The sequence below is a fragment of the Ammospiza caudacuta genome, chromosome 21, assembly GCF_027887145.1.
Source record: "Ammospiza caudacuta isolate bAmmCau1 chromosome 21, bAmmCau1.pri, whole genome shotgun sequence".
Lineage (NCBI taxonomy): Eukaryota > Metazoa > Chordata > Aves > Passeriformes > Passerellidae > Ammospiza > Ammospiza caudacuta.
In genome coordinates, this window is record NC_080613.1 from 10,202,620 (window position 1) to 10,217,046 (window position 14,427).

Consider the following 14,427-nt stretch of genomic DNA (forward strand, 5'->3'; position numbering starts at 1 on the left):
CTGTGGCACAGCCTGAGCAAAGCCTGAGCAAAACCTGAGCAAAGCCTGAGCAAAGCCTGAGCTCCCTCTGGCGGGATCGGCAGCTCTGGGACAGCCCCAGCCCCTCGGCTGAGTTCAGGTTTGTCCTGGCAGCACGGGGAGGGCTCCAAGGATGACCCCCGTGTCCTGCTCGGGTGTCTGTCCTGCTCGGGGGTGACACCCTGTGCCCGTCTCTGTGCCCTGCACACGCAGTGTCACCGAGGAGGGAGCTCAGAGCAGCTGGCCCGGTCCCTCAGAGGGCTTTCGTTGCTTTTCTTTGAGTGCCTTTTGAGTTTGTCTGGAGCCAGTCCCACCCAATCCAGCAGGATTTCTAGTTTTGTTTACAGTGGACTGTCAGGTTTGTTTTTATTCTTGCTCTTTGTGGCGGTAACTTGTCTGATGTTACTGTGAATATCAAAAATCTCCTGTACATAATTAACCAATAAAATAGATTGCATTTTACTCTGGTGGGGCTGTGTTTTGGGAACAGTCCTTGGTGCAACCCTGGGAGGGAGCAGCAGGGCCCAGAGCTCCTGTTCAGGTGCTGGGGGTGGGTGAGCAGCAGCATCCCCTGGGCCTCCCCAGCTCCCTGGAGCTGCTGCAATGGGGATTCACTGAGAAATCTTTGTTCCAGCTCAGTCACACTTTGTGGGGAGGGATGGGAAGAGGAATTGGTGCCTCCCAGATCTGCCTGCCCTGGAGAGGAGTTTATGGAGCTGTAACAACCTCTGAGGTGTCCTCTGAGAGCTGGAATGGCAGCCCAGCAGAGCAGCCCCTGATCAGTGTATTGGTGTTAGACAGAATGCAGCTTTTTGCTAGGCCAGCCTGGGGCTCCTTCCAGTTGGAAAAGTTTGGAGTTCTGTACATTTCCCCAGCCTGACCTGGAATTTGATGCACCTACAACACAGGAAGCCTGAATTTAACTGAAGTCTGCTTTGGAGGAATGCTGAAAAACCAGCCCTGGTCATTGTGCTGGAGATGGTTGGAAACAGCCCTGGAGAGGGGCAGGGGAGCCTCCAGCTCCTGAATTCAGGCCCAGGGCTGTGGCAGCCTGCCCTGCTCCTGGCCCAGGCTGCAGGGAGCAGATTCCTGAGCACCAAGAAACTGCTCAGGATTTTAAGTTGCTTCCTTCAACTCACCCCAGTGTGTGCCAGACCCCTCCTGAGTGGGCTCTGCCCCAAAACTCACCTAAATCAAATCAAAACCTAAATCAAATCTGACCTCACCCTGCTCAGCACCTCAGGAGGGTAAATCCAAGGACCTGCTGAAGAAATCCACGTGCCCTTGGTGTTTCCAGGTGCCACCAGCCACAAGGAACTGTTTGGTGGCCTTTGCTCCAAGCAGCAAAGAGCCCTGAGCTCCACTCCAGGGGTGCCAAACCAGGGCAGCTGGGGCAGAGCTGGATGGAGGTGGAGCAGGGAAGTGTAAAGGAAAAGCTGCTCGGTCAGAGGATCTGGGCTCTCAGACCCATCCATGAGGCCAGCCCGTGATCCAGGCCTGCAGGCACTCCCTGCCCAGGGCCCAGGTGACACTGACTGAATGAAGCAGCTCTGGGATGTATTTGGGATCTGGCACCCAGAGCTGTGGCACCTTTATCCCAAAACACTCACCAGACACTTCCAGAACCTTCTCCTCAGTGGGGCCACCAGGGTAGGGTGTCTGTTGTGTCTGTTTCCCTTGTGATTTGACTGAAATAAAGCTTGCTGGTTATGGGCAAATAACTATTTCAACCCCAGTATTTTGATATTTCAGCAAAAGGATTTGCCCCAAAAGTAGTAAAAAAAATACAAATAGCAACAGCCAGATTGCCATGTAAATACAAACATCTTTGAGCTAAAACAGATTTGACAAACTTCCCACAATGATAAGATGCAGAGATGATTCAAAAGATTAAAAATTATTGATGGGAATTTTGTGTATGTGTGTGCTACCCACATGAGCCTAATGTGAGCAGACATGTGGATGAAACTGAAAGCAACTTGAAAAGCTGGTGTTTGTTATCATTTAAAGATTGCATTTTCAAGAGTTCTTTACATTTTTCTGATGCATTTAGCAGAATAGAGAGGAAAGAACAGAATGAAAGGAAAAGGAGAAGAAATGAGTTCTAAAATCGAGATCTCCTTTCAGACACTTCCAAATGCTGTTGCAAACAATTCTATGACCCAGCTCATAGGTGAGCTCTGTGAAATACAAATTACTAGAAAAATGGAGGCGGAGAAAGAAAAGCAAGAGAAACCTGTGGGTTTGCTAGATCTAACATTAAATAATAAGATTGATTCTCTCGGAAGGTTCAGGTGGCCACTCCAGTCTGCTTTAAGATCACCAGATCACTTTCCCAGAGGATCCTCCCGGGGTGTTTCATCCCCCTGCTCACAGCACGGAACGGGGGGTCCGTGTGTTTCCACCCCCACCTGTCACTGCAGCTGTTTACAGCAGCTCGTGGGATTATCATCACTTCATTATAAAAAATAAGTGTTTATTTAAAACAAAACACTCGGCAAAGGGGCGTTCACGGCCGTGTTAACCAAACTTAAAAAACAAAAATGTAACAGCTCGGAGAGGAGACAGCGAGGCCCGCCCGGCGCGGCCCGCCCGGCTGAGAGGGCCGGGGCTGCCGGGGGTCCCGGGGCTGCCAGGGGGTACCGGGGCTGCCGGGGGTTCCCGGGGCTGCCGGGGGTTCCCGGGGGTACCGGGGCTGCCGGGGGGTCCCGGGGGTTCCCGGGGCTGCCCCGCTCAGAACTCGAAGGTGCCGAAGTGCGCGGTGCGGCCGCCGGCCTTGGGCTGCGGTTTGTACCCGATGCGTTCATGGATGAGCTGCTCGCGGCTCTTGTGCTCCGTGCCCAGCGCTCCGATCGCCGCCGCCTCCTCTCCGCCCGCCGCCGCCTCGGCCTCGTCGCGCTGCTTCCTACGGCTCTGCGGGCGAACGGGCCGGTCAGGGCCGGAGGCGGGCCGAGCCCCCCGCGCCCGGCCCCGCGCGCACCTCCAGCTCCTTCCGGACGCTCTCGAACTCCTCGATGTCGTCCAGCTTCAGCTCCAGCCGCGTCGGCTTCCGACGGAGCATCGCGACCGGCGGCACCGCGACCGGCGGCACGACCGAGCGCTCCCGCCCTCAGCGGGCCCCGCCCGGCCCGCCACAACTCCCGGCGTGCCCCGCGCGAACCGCCCTCAGTGGGCACTACATCTCCCGGCGTGCCTCGCGCGTACTGCCATTAGCGGGCACTGCATCTCCCGGCGTGCCTCACGCGTACCGCCATTAGCGGGCACTGCATCTCCCGCCGTGCCCCGCGCGTACCGCCCTTATCGGTCACTGCATTTCCCGCCGTGCCCTGCGCGTACTACCATTAGCGGGCACTGCAACTCCCGGCGTGCCCCGCGCGTCCTGCCCTCAGCGGGCACTACATCTCCCGGCGTGCCTCGCGTGTTCATCCCTTAAAGAGCGATGCAGTTCCCGGCATACCTTGCGTGACCCGGAAGTGGCCGTGAGGCGCCGGAGCCCGAGCGCCGCGAGTCTCGCCCCGTTCCCGCTCTCTGGTTCCCGTTCCCCTTCCCGGCTTCTTATCCCTTCCCGGTCCCGCTCCCGCCATGGCCACCGCGCGGGCACCGGCGGCTCGCGGCGGGGCCCGGCCCCCCGAGGTGAGTGTCCGGGAGATGGGGGCGGCTCCGGGCCCGCAGGAGCGGGAGAGGCCGCGGGAATCGCGGCTGCTGATGCTGTGCGGGGTTTACGGTGCCCCGGTGACAGCGGAGCTCTAAAGGAGCCCGCAGGCTCCCGTGTTTCCCGCACTTGTGCCCAGTCCTGGTTGCTCGCTCGGGCGGTTCGTGTGAGGCCTCTCCGGGGGGACGGAGCCGGGCCCCGCTCACTCCTCAGCATTCCGGGGAGGGAGCTGGAGCTGGGGCATGGCATCGCTCCTGGCCGTGCTGGTGCAGGAGGAGGAAAAGCTCCGTGTTCTAAAGCTTGCTCCAAAAATACCTCTGCAGATGATAAATAAAAGGGGCCCAACATTGCCTGATTCCAGCAATTTAATGTTGGGTTTTACATTTGTGCTTTGGCCTTCAGGCAAAAACCTCAGTGTCCAGCGGCTGCTCCATCCCTGGCAGTGCCCAAGGCCAGGCTGGGCAGGGCTGGGAGCACCTGGGACAGTGGGAGGTGTCCCTGCCATGGCAGGGGTGGCCCTGGATGGGCTTCAGTGCCCTTCCACCCAAGCCAAGCTGGGGTTCTGAGAGGTCTTTGCCCAGCCCTGTTGTCCTGGCACAGGCAGGCTGTTTGCTGCGTGTCTGTCCCCATGCTCTGTGTGTCTGTGCACTCTGTCCCTCACTCTGTGCCCCCCGTTTCTCCCCTCAGCCCCCCAAGGCCAAGGCAGCCGAGGAGGCCGAGGCTCCCCCGGCCAAGCGGGCGCCCATCTTCTACGGGAGCCTGGAAGAGAAGGAGCGCGAGCGCCTGGCCAAGGGCGAGGCCGGGCTGCTGGCCAAGGAGGGCATGAAGGCAGCCATGGAGGCTGGCAACATCAACATCAGCACTGGTGAGCACGTGCAAGCACCCTTTGTTGTCCCCTTCCTGCAGATGCGACGCTTCCAAATGTCTCTGTGGGCAGCTCGCTGCTTGGATCTTCCTATTCCAGAGGCATCCAGGGCAGGGGGGATCTGGGACAGCTGAGGGAGGGATCCAGGGGCTCTGGGGGAGGGACCCAGGTGCTGAGAGGCTCTGGGAGAGCTGAGGGAGGGGTCCAGGGGCTCTGGGACAGTTGAGTGAGGGATGCAAGGGCAGAGGGGCTCTGGGACCACTGAGGGAGGGATCCTGGGGTTGAGGAGCTCTGGGAGAGCTAAGGGAGGGATCCAGGGGCACTGGGAGAGCTGAGGGAGGCTCTGGGGTCCAGGGCTCTGGGACAGCTGAGAGAGGCATGCAGGGGCTGAGGGACAGCTGAGGGAAGGGTCCCGGGGCTCTGGGAGAGCTGAGGGAGGGATCCAGGGGCTGAGGGAGGGATCCGGGGGCTCTGGGACCACTGAGGGAGGGATCCAGGGGCCGAGGAGCTCTGGGAGAGCTGAGGCAGCTGTGCCGTGTCCCTCTCTGGTCACATCCCAAACCCTCCCGTGTCCCTGCTGGGGGTGGCCCTTGGGGCCGGGGACACTCTGGGTGCCCTGCAGAGACCCCTGGCAGCGCCAGCCGTGCCCCGGGCCGTGCTGGCTGCGTGTGCTGAGGCCGTGCGTGTGCCCAGGGGAGGCGTTTGACCTCGAGGACCACATGAGCGAGCGGCAGGCCGAGGTGCTGGCGGAGTTCGAGCGGCGCAAGCGCGCGCGGCAGATCAACGTGTCCACGGACGACTGCGAGGTCAAGGCGTGCCTGAGGGCCCTGGGGGAGCCCATCACGCTCTTCGGAGAGGGCCCTGCGGAGCGCAGGGAGAGGTGCTGGGCCTGCACGGGGAGGGGACGGCTGGCAAAGCACAGAGCTCCTCCTGGCAGCTGGGCTGCACAGAGCCCTGTGCCACAGGGCAGCTGCGAGAGCTGGGGGGGCTCACCTGGAGAGGAGAAGCTCCAGGGAGAGCTGAGAGTCCCTGCCAGGGCCTGAAGGGATGGAGGGACAGGACACAGGGAATGGCTCCCGCTGCCAGAGGGCAGGGCTGGATGGGATATTGGGAATTGGGAATTGTTCCCTGGCAGGGTGGGCAGGCCCTGGCACAGGGTGCCCAGAGCAGCTGTGGCTGCCCCTGGATCCCTGGCAGTGCCCAGGAAAAGCTCTGGGTTCTAAATCTTTTTTAAAATATACCTCTCCCTTTTATTTATATGTAAATAATAGGGACCCAACATTGCCTGATTTCAGCAATTTCATGTGGCATTTTACTTTTGTGCTTTGGCCTTCAGGCAGAATCCTCAATGTCCAGGGGCTGCTCCATCCCTGGCAGTGCCCAAGGCCAGGCTGGACAGGGCTGGGAGCACCTGGGACAGGGGGAGGTGTCCCTGCCATGGCAGGGGTGGCACTGGATGGGCTTTAAGGTCCCTCCCACTCCAAACCAGTCTGGGATTTTTGTTCTAAGGACCCCAAGGCAGAGGGAATCTCACAGTGATATTTGTTAGGACAGCTGAGAATTTCCTGACTAAATGAAGCTTCATGATTTCCCTCCCAGGTTAAGGAACATCCTCTCAGTGGTTGGCACAGATGCATTAAAGAAGACCAGGAAAGACGATGACAGGTCCAAAAAGTCCAAAGAAGAGGTGAGGGTGTCTCCTGTCCCTCAGTGCTGAGGGAGGGATGGTGTATCCAGCTCTGATATATCCAGGACTCTGCCTTTGGCCAGCCTCTGGATTCTCATGCCATCCCTTTTTCTGTGTTGCCCATTTCAGCAAATCTGTGGCAATGTTTGGTCACAGTGAGGAGCACCAAGTGTGGTTTTTACTCACAGACCCTGCTCTGTGCTGCTCTCACTGTGCAGACCAGGAGAGCAGGTGTGTGGGCTCTTACCTACTGCAGCAAGTCCCTTACTTTCCTTCACACTTGGGAAGAAAAAAATATGTTCCTGCTGCTGCATCTGTCTCTGCCTTTGATTACTCTTTCTGTTTCTGTATCTCTTCTGAGTCTCTTTTGCCTTACTATTTTTGAGCTGTACTGTAAGAAATAATTTCTGCAGCTCTCTCTCTTTACTGAGTAATGTGTAAACAAGGAGGGAGTTACATGTCAGTAAATGCAGATGAGTCAGGGTTCAACTGGAATGTTGTGTGAAGTGGCAGCATGTCAGGATTGGATCTGTAGGGCAGAGAATTTGATTTATCTCCCCAAATCCTTTTCCTGGGGCTTAATTGTGCAGAAAGCCCTTAAAAAGAGGCCAGAGCACAGCAGGGTTTGGGGCAGATGCTGCTGGGAGGAGCTGAGGGGAATGAACACAGGGGCAGCAGCACCAGGGCTTTTCCATCACTTTTATTCCTTTTTTACAGTATCAGCAAACCTGGTACCACGAGGGCCCACGCAGTCTGAAAACAGCCAGGCTGTGGCTGGCCAACTACTCCCTCCCCAGGTGAGAGAAAACACAAAACATTGGTCAAATCCTGCTGGGGGGAGCATGGGAAATGCAGGGAGTGGGGGGCAGGTCCAGTGAGCCCAGAGCTGGAGCTCTCAGGGACTGATCCAGGGAAGAGCAGGGAAAAGGCATTTCCAGGGGCAGGAGGGGATGTCTGGGGGAAGAGCAGAGCAAAGGCATTTCCAGGGCAGGGAAGGGGCAGGGGGGGAAGTTTAAGGGGAAGAGCAGAGCAAAGGCATTTCCAGGGGCAGTTCTGGGGGCTCCCACCCCACCTTTGCTCTCCCCAGGGCAGCAAAGAGGCTGGAGGAGGCTCGGCTGCTCAAGGAGATCCCTGAGGCCACCAGGACATCCCAGAGGCAGGAGCTGCACAAATCCCTGAGGGTAGGTTTGGCTTTGGCAGCTGCTCCACTGCTGTGCTCACAAGCTTTGGTTGATCTTCTGAGAGCCCAGCAGGAATTGAGCTGCCTGAGGTGCTGTCCACATGCACATCAGTCTGTGCAGTCTTGGGAAGTTCTGCTTTTCCTCTTTCCCTGTGTCTCTGAAGCCTTTTCTGACTCCTTCAGAGAAGGAAGGAGGAGATGTAATTTCTCTCCAGGGAGATGTAATTTGTCCCTGGCATGGCAGAGGGTGCAGAGACATCCCTGTCCTGCCTTGCCACTCACCTGTGAGGCTGGAGGAATGTATTCCTCCCTCTGGCTGGGGAGCCCAGGAATGCCAGGGAAATACCAACTCTGGGTGCTGAACATGGTTGGGATGACTCTGAGGTGCCCTTTGTGAGCATGCTAAGCCAGATTCCCAGCTTAACCAAACAGAGAGGCTCAGGCAGAGTGTGCTGCCCCCCTAATCCTGTTTACTCCAGAGGATTTGTTCTCCCCTCTGCCCTGTCTGTCTGGTTGGATTCTTTGGATGATCTGTGGGCAGATGCCAAATTCCAGCCAGCTCTGTGTCAGAGCTGCAGCTGCAGAGCTCTGGGGCTGGGGGCACATACCATGGGTGTTCCTGGGGGGCTGAGCTGTGCCCCCAGGCTGAGCTGGGCCAGACTTGTCCTGGCCCTCCTGCCTGGAGCTGGAGTGGCTCTGAGGCAGCATCTCCCTTTGAAAGTGACTTCCCAAGGGCCTCTGCCTCCTCCTGTGCACGTTTGCCTCCCTCACCTCAAGCTTTGGCTGGGGATAGCTCTGGGCTGGCTGTGCTTCAGTCATTTATTGATGATTTTCTTTGTGTTTCTTACAGTCCTTGAATAACTTCTGCAGCCAGATCGGGGACGATCGCCCGCTGTCCTACTGCCACTTCAGCCCCAACTCCAAACTGCTGGCCACAGCCTGCTGGTGAGCCTGCCTTGGCAGCACCTGCCCTGGGGGCTGGGGGAGCACAGGAATGGTTTTGGAGCCTTGGGAATTGTGAGAGGCTGCTCTGAGCTCTCATCACCTCATTTAGAGCTGAGCAGAGATTGATTGATCAAGAACATTGATTGATCAAGAACATTGATGTGTTCCTTGCTGTCCTTCTCCACTGACATCCATTCCTTGTGTTCACAGGAGTGGGCTGTGCAAGCTCTGGTCTGTGCCTGACTGCAACCTGGTTCACACCTTACGAGGTACTCAGGGGCTCTCACTGAGGCTTCTGCTTCTTTTGTTTCTCTCTGTGCTGAGCTCCCACATCTGAATTGCTTTGTGGTTTTAAAATGTTGTGTTCAGGCAGGTTTCTGTCTTACTGAGAGCATCCCTTGGCTTGGGAGCATGGGAATGTGTCATATAATGAGAAGGGAGACCTGGCCTTCAGCTCAAACCTCAGCTCCAAGTTTGCTGTTTCTGAACAATTTGGTTTGGTTTCCAAACCTGGTTTGAGTTGCTTGAGTAACAAACAGCTGCAGTTTTGGGCAGCTCACTTGACAACAGTGAGGTTCTTTGAGTAGTGGTCACAACTTGGACTAAATACAGATGTGAGGACAAATCCTTTGATTCATGTGTTGAATTTTTGAGGGTTCCAAACCTTCATTTTGGATGCTCTGCCTTGGGTGCTCCTGGAAGTGCAGTTTGGCTGGGGGTGACAGGGCAATGTCACCTCCCTCCCCAGTGCCAAGGAAATGCTGCTTTTCTGAAGAATTGGCTGGGATCCTGTGGCAGATTCTGAATTTTGCTTTTCTTTCCCTTCAGGACACAGCACCAACGTGGGGGCCATCGTGTTCCACCCCAAGGCCACGGTGTCCCTGGACAAGAAGGACGTGAGCCTGGCCTCGTGTGCAGCTGATGGCTCTGTCAAACTCTGGAACCTGGAAAGGTCAGAACTGTTCCAGATGTGCACAGCTGCAGCATTGCTGTGCTGGGGTTCATATTCCATGTTCCTGCAGACATTCCTGCCAATGTGACCTTTCCTTGTAGCTGCCCCAGTGCCCTCCCTGGCCTCAGTATGTGCCACCCTGTTCAGCAGGAAGAGAGATCACCCTGATTAGGGAGCCCAGGTGAGGGAGATGGTCTGAGAGGGGCTGAGGCAGAATTGCTGCTGGGCATTGCTCAACTGCTGGGGGTGATGGATGGAAAGTCTGGGGACTGTTTCATTCTAACAGCTCACTAAGGAGAAAATTGCCCCTCTTGGATATTAAGAAATGAATTTTTGAGTGGTTGGAAAGCACCAGGATTTGGAGAGGGATTGACCAAATAAATGCACAAACAGACACAAAAAGTTCTGCCTGTGCTGGAAACAAATGACTGTCAGTGCACAGAGGAGCTCTGGCAGATGGGCAGCACCTCCCTCAGGCCTGGGAGAGGAGAAGGGTTCAGGTACTGAGCCTCAGCATCACCTGCTTGAGAACTGGAGCCTCAGGGCTCCTGGGAAGGGCAGGCAGCTCCAGAGGAACAGTTGTTTGTCCTCAGCTGAAATCACAGTTTGTAACAGCAAAAGTGCCCCTGGGCAAAGGGACAGGGGGTTGTTAGGCTCATGTGACCACATCTCTCTATTAACCTGTTGGAAAGAAGCTTCAGTGCTGTTCAGAGGGTGTGTGAGTGCTCCTGACCTGCTGCCTGTCATTCTGGGAGAACAAATGTTCCCTGCATCCTGCAGAACAGCAGGAGCTGCTGCAGTTCAGGATGTTGTGTTCTCAGAACTTCCTGCAGTTCAGGTTTGTTTCTGTACTTCCAGAAGTGCTAATGACAAGGGCCTTGTTAATTTTCATTAATAATCATCATCGTCCCAGGAGAGCTTTACAGCCAACAGGAGGTGTGGAGAAAGGGTTTCACTCAGACCTTGGAGTGTGGCAGAGTTCAGAGTCATTGGCAACAGCTCTGCTGTTCCTGCCTGGTTTGATTTCCTCAGCAGAGCTGCTGCTGCCATCACAGTGTGTGAGCAAGGCCTGGCTCGAGCCAGACCCCAGTGGCCAATGGTTTGTTCTGTGTTTCAGTGATGAGCCCGTGGCAGACATCGAGGGACACAGCATGAGAGTGGCCCGAGTGATGTGGCACCCCTCAGGGAGGTTCCTGGGCACCACCTGGTACGGACACCTGGGCACTGGCATCCAGAGGTGACCATGGGCTGGTGACCATGGGCTGGTGACCATGGCTTCCAGAAGTGACCATGGCTTCCAAAGGTGACCATGGGCTGGTGACCATGGCTTCCAAAGGTGACCATGGCTTCCAGTGACCATGGCTTCCAGAAGTGACCATGGGCTGCCCAGCTGGTGGCCCTGGTGTCAGGGCTTGTCCACAGCAGCTGGGCAGGGCTTGGCCATTGTGAGCACAGCTGGGCTGCTGCAGTGTCAGGGACAGCAGGTCGTTGGGATTCCTTTCCCTGTCCCTGTGTGAGACACTGGGAATAAAATGCTCCCAGGGTTGGTGAAATATCCTGTTGTTCTCCCTGGAGTTACATGGAGACCAGGGGAAGTAGCCTCAAGTTACACCAGGGAAGGTTTAGGTTGGATATTGGGGAAAAAACGTCCTCACGCAAAGGATGGCCAGGCACTGGCACAGGCTGCCCAGGGGTGGAGTCACCATCCTGGAAGTGGTCACAAAACACCCAGAGGTGGCACCTGGGGATGTTGGTTAGTGGTGAATGTGGTGGTGCTGGGTTAACAGCTGGACTCCATGGTCCTGGAGGGCTTTTGCAGCCTCAGTGACTGTGACTAAGGAGAGCTTTGTTCCTCAGCTACGACCACTCGTGGCGCCTGTGGGACCTGGAGGCGCAGGAGGAGATCCTGCACCAGGAGGGGCACAGCAAGGGCGTCTACGACATCGCCTTCCACACCGACGGCTCCCTGGCTGGCACCGGGTGAGTGCCCCCTGCACCAGGGCTTTTCCTGGCACCAGGGACAGTGCTGGGGAGTGGCTCCCACTGCCAGAGGGCAGGGCTGGATGGGATATTGGGAATTGGGAATTGTTCCCTGTGAGGTGGGCAGGCCCTGGCACAGGGTGCCCAGAGCAGCTGTGGCTGCCCCTGGATCCCTGGCAGTGCCCAAGGCCAGGCTGGGCAGGGCTGGGAACACCTGGGACAGTGGGAGGTGTCCCTGCCATGGCCAGGGTGATCTGTAGGGTCCCGCCCAGCCCAGCCCAGTGTGTGATGCTGTGTGGGGGCCTGAATATGTATTGTTATGGAGAGAGTCCCTGTTAAGATCTATGTATTAAATAAGTGGGTCCTTATGGAGAGAGTCCCTGTAAGGTCTGTGTGGGTCCCAGTTACTCCAAATGAGCCACAGCTGTGAAGTCCTCAGTTGGGCAGCAGCTGTAGCTCGTGAAGGTAACTGGAATAAATAGGGGTGGGTAGAGAGCCCAGGAGGAGCCCCTGAGAAGACATATGAAGAACTGTGCTGCAGAGAAGAACAGCTTGGTACAGTATGGGACTTGAGAAGTATGAATACAACAAGAATACAACAATGCTGTGCTTGCAGAGGCCTGGATGCCTTTGGCCGGGTGTGGGACCTGCGCACGGGCCGCTGTATCATGTTCCTGGAAGGGCACCTGAAGGAGATCTACGGAATCAACTTCTCCCCAAATGGGTAAGGAGGGAGCTGGCACTGATGTGGGGGCTCTGAGTGTAAACTGCACTCCCTGAACACTGCTCTGCCTCCCCTCCTTGGCAGGTACCACGTGGCCACGGGCAGTGGGGACAACACCTGCAAGGTGTGGGACCTGCGGCAGAGGAAATGCATCTACACCATCCCTGCCCACCAGAACCTGGTCACCGGCGTCAGGTTTGAACGTGAGTCCCTGCTGCTCCCTGTCCCTCCCCTCTGGCAGCTCCCATGCACACCTGCAGCTCAGCAAGGCCTGTTTGTGAGCAGGGATGTCATGTGTTCATTGCAAGCCTCACTTCTCCCCTTTCTCCTCCTGTGCAGCCAACCACGGGAATTTCCTGCTCACGGGCGCCTACGACAACACGGCCAAGATCTGGACCCACCCTGGCTGGTCCCCCCTGAAGACACTGGCGGGGCACGAGGGGAAGGTGATGGGCCTGGACATCTCCCTGGATGGGCAGCTCATTGCCACCTGCTCCTACGACAGAACCTTCAAGCTCTGGACAGCTGAGTAGCTCAGAGGGACAGGTTATGGACTGGGACAGGGACGTTCATGACTTTTGGCTGCTTTTTTATATTAAAAAAACAAAACAGGAATCCAGTGTGTTACAGCAGCTGCAGTGATGGCTGCTCTGGAGTTTGGGTGTGTTTGAAGCACCACTGTTGGCCTGGGCTTGGTTGTTGTCAAGTCTTGGGAGTTTTCCCACATTTTGGACTGGTTTTATACTGCAGGTACCACTTTCTGCTGTATTTTTGATCCATGTACTTCTACCCTCCCTTCCAAGTTCGCCTCCCAGGTGTCCTCCAAACATTTGCAGTAACCACGAGCATCTCAGGTTTGGGGTGTGGTTCAGCTTCTGTTACTGCCCTTCTCACCTTCCTTTTTGGTAGGAGTGTGACTTCAGACTTGATTTGCATTTAGGGAGAGAGCCCAGAGGGAGAGGCATGTGGTGCTCTCCTTCCCCTGCCTCCACATTGGATGGAGATCTGAGATCTGCATCCCCCTGGATCCACTTACAGTAGATGCCCAAGGCCAGGGAATCTCTTCTTTTCCAGGTACCACCTTGTGTCCTCCTCCATGAGTTGTCCCATGGACTGAGTGTTGCAAATCCATTTCAGCATCTCCTGTTTGGGGTTTGCTGTGTGAGGTCACTCAGTGTAGGATTGTCTTGTTCTGCCCTGCCCTGGGGAGAGCTTTTGTACTTATTTGTTGTTTAAATTAAAGTTTTGCAAATAATGTGCCCTGGAAGATCTAAAGAGGTTTTGAATGTGTATCCTGGGCTCTGGGTCTCACAAGGAATGGAGAAATTACAGGAATTTCACAATGCACAGTTTGATTTCTGATGGTGTAAGAAGGAGGGGTGAGGGTGTTGGGTTTGTTCAGTCTGGAGCAGGGGAGGCTGAGGGGAGGCTCAGGGTCTGCAGCTCCTCCCGAGGGGCAGCTCCCATCTCTGCTCCCTGTGACAGGGCCAGGAGCCAGGGCACGGCTGGGGCTGGGCCAGGGCAGCTCAGGCTGGAGCTCAGGGCAAGGCTCTGCCCCCAGAGGGTGCTGGCACTGCCCAGGCTGCCCAGGGAATGGGCACGGCCCCGAGGCTGCCAGAGCTCCAGGAGCCTTTGGGCAGCGCTGCCAGGGGTGCCCAGGGTGGGGCTGCTGGGGGGGCTGGGCTGGGGGATCCTGGGGGTCCCTTCCAGCTTAGATGGAAACCTTCAGGAGTAAAGAGAAGACAGAATCACCTCCCTGTTGTCAGCTGGAGAGCAGCTCTCTGTTCCTTGGGAACGTGAGCACAGTTCCTTCCAGGGAAAATACAATGGAATGAGAGGCCAGCAAGTAACAGAGAATTATTTCATTGCAGTCTCCTCTGGTCCAAGCCCAGGTCCAGCTGTGTGTGCTCAGTTATCTGTCCCTTGGTCCTGGTGTCTCATCTCCTCCCTCTGCCCATCCTGTGCCTCTCTCTGGCTGCAGGGAGGCTTTGTAAGGAAAGTGCAGGAGGCTCACTCAGGAGCAAGGGCTTGGCCTGAAGGCTCCCAGGGTTTGGCTTTTCTCCTGGACAGCTCTGAATGCTTCTCTGTCACCCACAAACCAACCAGCAGCTCCCCAGCCCTGCTGCCGTGCCCCACAGGCACAGAGTCCCTGCTGCCCACCGTCAGGGCAGCTCTTGGGGGTTGCATCCCCTCCTGGGACAATCTGGGGGTTCCAGTGCTCAGAACGCTGCCACCTCCTCCAGGGCCAGTGTCTGACAGGGGTTTCAGTGCTCAGAACGCTGCCACCTCCTCAAGGGACAGTGTCTGACGGGGGTTTCAGTGCTCAGAACGCTGCCACCTCCTCCAGGGCCAGTGTCTGACGGGGGTTTCAGTGCTCAGAACGCTGCCACCTCCTCCAGGGCCAGTGTCTGACGGGGGTTTCAG

At 56.6% G+C, this 14,427-nt stretch overlaps 2 protein-coding genes across 2 annotated transcripts; one reads left to right on the top strand and one right to left on the bottom strand.

The window, feature by feature from the left end:
- Nucleotides 1–1,934: 1,934 nt before the first annotated feature.
- On the bottom strand, nt 1,935–3,151 carry CDC26 (cell division cycle 26). The gene is made up of 2 exons (XM_058818432.1): nt 2,999–3,151; nt 1,935–2,931 (listed from the first exon to the last, which is right to left on the bottom strand). Exons 1-2 carry the CDS (start codon nt 3,077–3,079, stop codon nt 2,752–2,754), a joined length of 261 nt encoding a protein of 86 aa, XP_058674415.1. The 5' UTR covers nt 3,080–3,151; the 3' UTR covers nt 1,935–2,751.
- A 368-nt stretch (nt 3,152–3,519) lies between these two features.
- On the top strand, nt 3,520–13,254 carry PRPF4 (pre-mRNA processing factor 4). The gene is made up of 14 exons (XM_058818268.1): nt 3,520–3,651; nt 4,358–4,535; nt 5,229–5,415; nt 6,135–6,222; nt 6,940–7,019; nt 7,310–7,403; nt 8,253–8,347; nt 8,558–8,616; nt 9,176–9,299; nt 10,417–10,506; nt 11,157–11,279; nt 11,896–12,003; nt 12,088–12,206; nt 12,343–13,254. The coding sequence occupies exons 1-14, from the start codon at nt 3,601–3,603 to the stop codon at nt 12,534–12,536; spliced, it is 1,590 nt and encodes a 529-aa protein (XP_058674251.1). The 5' UTR covers nt 3,520–3,600; the 3' UTR covers nt 12,537–13,254.
- The last annotated feature ends 1,173 nt before the right edge of the window (nt 13,255–14,427 follow it).